The sequence below is a fragment of the Myotis brandtii genome, unplaced genomic scaffold (assembly GCF_000412655.1).
Source record: "Myotis brandtii unplaced genomic scaffold, ASM41265v1 scaffold215, whole genome shotgun sequence".
NCBI classification, from domain to species: Eukaryota; Metazoa; Chordata; class Mammalia; order Chiroptera; family Vespertilionidae; genus Myotis; species Myotis brandtii.
The window spans coordinates 2,807,565-2,810,810 of NW_005358043.1; the positions used below are offsets into that span (position 1 = coordinate 2,807,565).

General features: G+C 53.7%; 1 protein-coding gene across 1 annotated transcript in view; it reads right to left on the reverse strand.

Annotated features, from left to right (window-relative positions):
• Positions 1–182, reverse strand: part of PTF1A (pancreas specific transcription factor, 1a) — a 1,327-nt gene extending 1,145 nt beyond the window's left edge. The window contains exon 1 of the mRNA XM_005865894.1: positions 5–182. Coding sequence (XP_005865956.1) covers positions 5–182 — 178 coding nt within the window. The remainder of the gene's footprint in view (positions 1–4) is intronic.
• Between the last annotated feature and the right edge of the window lie 3,064 nt (positions 183–3,246).

The following is a 3,246-nucleotide window of genomic DNA, read 5'->3' on the forward strand; positions in this document are numbered from 1 at the left end:
TAGTATTCGTGCAGCTGGTGGCTGAGGAACTCCACCTCGGCCTGCTCGTCCACCAGCAGCTCATCGCCATCCTCCAGAGGGTCCCGAGAGGACTGGTCTGTGAAGAAGTCCTCCTCGTCAAAGTAAGGAGACGGGAAGGCGTCCAGGCCCCCAGGGAAGTGCTCAAGCAGCACCGCGTCCATGCTCTGCGCCGCCGTGGGCCCGAGGGAGGACTCTGTAGGAGTTTGAGGTTGCAGTTTTTGCCTGTCTGGCTGACCCCTCCCTGTCTCCCGGGTTCTTGAGCGAGAGGCAGTGGGAACGGCCCCTCGGCCCCCCGCCCCCGGCCTCCCTGGAGTGCCCGAGGCCCCTGCGCTCTAGCCGCACCAGCGCTGCGCTGGGGAGGGCTGTGGCCAACTTGCTGCAGCTGAGGGCCGGCACGCGAGGATTCTTATAACTACATCCACAGGCGCGTGCCAGGGACCCGCGGCGCCAGCCAATCACCGAGCCGACGGGGAGGGGGGCAGGGGGCCCGGCCGGCGGCGCGGGCCGGAAAGGCTCTCTTTGGGTTGGGAGCTCCTGAGGTGGAGAAGAGGCGGGGTCTACGTTGCCTGGGGATCTTCCTGCTCCTCCCAGCCCTCTCCTGCGGCTTGTACGGCTTGTACCTGCGGGGCGCACCACTCCAAGGCACCTGCAGCCTGCAGCGCCCGCTCCCTGCCCACTTGCGCGCTGAACAGAGATCCCCCGCTCCCCGCCCCTCTGCCCCAGGCCTGGGGTAGCAGCACAGCTACAAAAAGGCCTAAGGATGCGCGCTGACACCGACGGCCCAGGCGGCGGGAACAGGTGACCCGGCGGAACTCGCTCCTCCTCGGGGGTGGCCGCAGAAACTGCCTGCAGCCCGGGATGTCAGGGTTGGTGCATTTAGCCATCACCACATCCCGGGAGCGCCGGCCCCCAGCCGGGTTCTAACTCATCTCCGAACCTTTCCAGGACTCTTGTAAAGTTGGCTCGGTGTGTGCCAGTGGGTTTCGAAGGCAACGCTCCCAAGGCGTTCCAGACGCTGTGCGGTCTAGAGGCGCGAGCCTTCGGGTCGCCAGCACCGAAGCCCGACTCCGATGAGGTATCCGTCCCCAACGACGCCCCCTCTGGGCTGGCCTCCCCTCGCCTCCCTTACGCGGCCCGGGAAATTAACTGGCAACACAGGAGGGGTTGCTTCGCAAGGCAGCTCAGTGGGGCACGTTTCTTCGGAAAGCAAATTGATATTCTAGGGGTTCGGATCAATAAAACTTGGTACAAAAGGAGTTAATTGAATTGTCTGCTCCGGAGCTGCCCGGAGGGAGGCGGGACGTTAAAGGGCAGAGTGTAAACATAAGTTTCTCACCTTTCTGACTGGCCACCAGGACCATCCTTGATTTTTTTTTTTCCTTTTTCGACCTTTAAAAACAACAGCCGTATGCACTCTGCCCCACGACACACTTCATCACAAACTGCGATGTAACACGAATTCCTCCGTTTAAGAGTAACAAAGAAACACTTTCAAGGTCGGGGCAATTCCTGGTAAAAGCCAAGCTCAGCTTCCACCCCACAGAGTTAAGTGCAGCCGGTGGCGCGATGGCGCGGTTCTCTCAATAGCGCACTGAGGCCCCGTCTTCCCAGGTCAGCCGCTTCCTTTTCCTTTTCCAGAGCCTTGTCCCACCAGAGGCTTCTTATCTCAACTCAGCATCCTACTCATCTCAACATCCAAGTCTATGCCTCTTAAGGACTAAGATTTAAACACACGTCTTGGTTTTAGACATTGCATTGTATTCACCTGAATTCTGAGATCAAAATGTTAAGGGCAAAAGATGTGTAAGATTAGCAGATCTGAGATTACCCAGTTTGCAGCAGAGAGGAGGCAGAGTCAAGAACCCCAGACAATTTCCGCACATTCTGTCCGGTGTTAGCTTCTTAGCCCCGACCCTTCCTAGTGAGGTGATTGTTCTTAAAATGATGCAAATGTGGACAGGTTCCTTGTGCGAGACTCCCAACTGCAACATCCTGCATTTAGATTTATCTTTCTCATCTCAAAAAGAGGGAAGCTGTTGTGGGTGGAGGGTCAAAACCAGGGATGTAACCCGGTGGTGGTGGACATCCGTTCTCTTTACATTGAAAAGGCCTTCCTTTGCTTCCCTCAAATGGTTAGATTCAAGCCACGTGGAAACATGGCCTTGGGTCAACCTAATCACTTGGGGGGGGGGTGACAAATGACCAGACTTCAATGCCATATCCAAAACATGGATACCCATTCAATGAAAGACTGGATCCCAGCCTATCAAGGTTCTCTTCAAGCTCTATCTCTGGTTGATCTAGGTGGCTCTGGAGAAAGTGTGTTTGTGTCCTGGATATGTTGAGGGGCAGGGTGGCTGGGGGACATGGGAGTCAGCAAGTGTGTATATGGGTATCTTTTTACCCCGTGTGATTTTAGGTCAGATTCCAATGAAAATCATCTTACATGTGCTTGATGAGTTTGTGGAAGAGTACAGAAATGTATTTAGGCACCCAGGTGAGCTAATGGAAAATCGGCTGTGGCAGGGAGCCTTACTGTCCTATGAGGCTGAGCAGAGCTAGCATGGGCGTTCTCGGCAGCTCCTGGACTGCATGGATGATCATGGGGTAGGAGGAAAGAGAAGATAGTCACTTGTGCCAGACAGCCCTCCTCACCCTTTCCCTTCCTACCCTCACCATTTTTCCCTTAGAGCAGCGGTTCTCAACCTGTGGGTCGCGACCCCTTTGGGGGTCGAACGACCCTTTCACAGGGGTCGCCTAAGACCATCGGAAAACACATATATAATTACATATTGTTTTGTGATTCATCACTATGCTTTAATTATGTTCAATTTGTAACAATGAAAATACATCCTGCATATCAGATATTTTCATTACGATTCATAACAGTAGCAAAATTACAGTTATGAAGTAGCAACGAAAATAATTTTATGATTTGGGGGTCACCACAACATGAGGAACTGTATTAAAGGGTCGCGGCATTAGGAAGGTTGAGAACCACTGCCTTAGAGGATTGCCGGCTGGCTGCAGACTGGTCCCATTGGGAAGTGAGGGCTAGGCCTACAGTTGCTGATACTGGGGTACTAGTGTGTGCACACATGTGCACAAACATGCACACACATTCTGTCCTTAAGTAAGACAAGATTGCTCTTCAATAAAAAGAAGAAAGACTTCATCACTAATACAGGAGATTTTCTCTGGGTCACTGGCTGTAACAATGGTGTG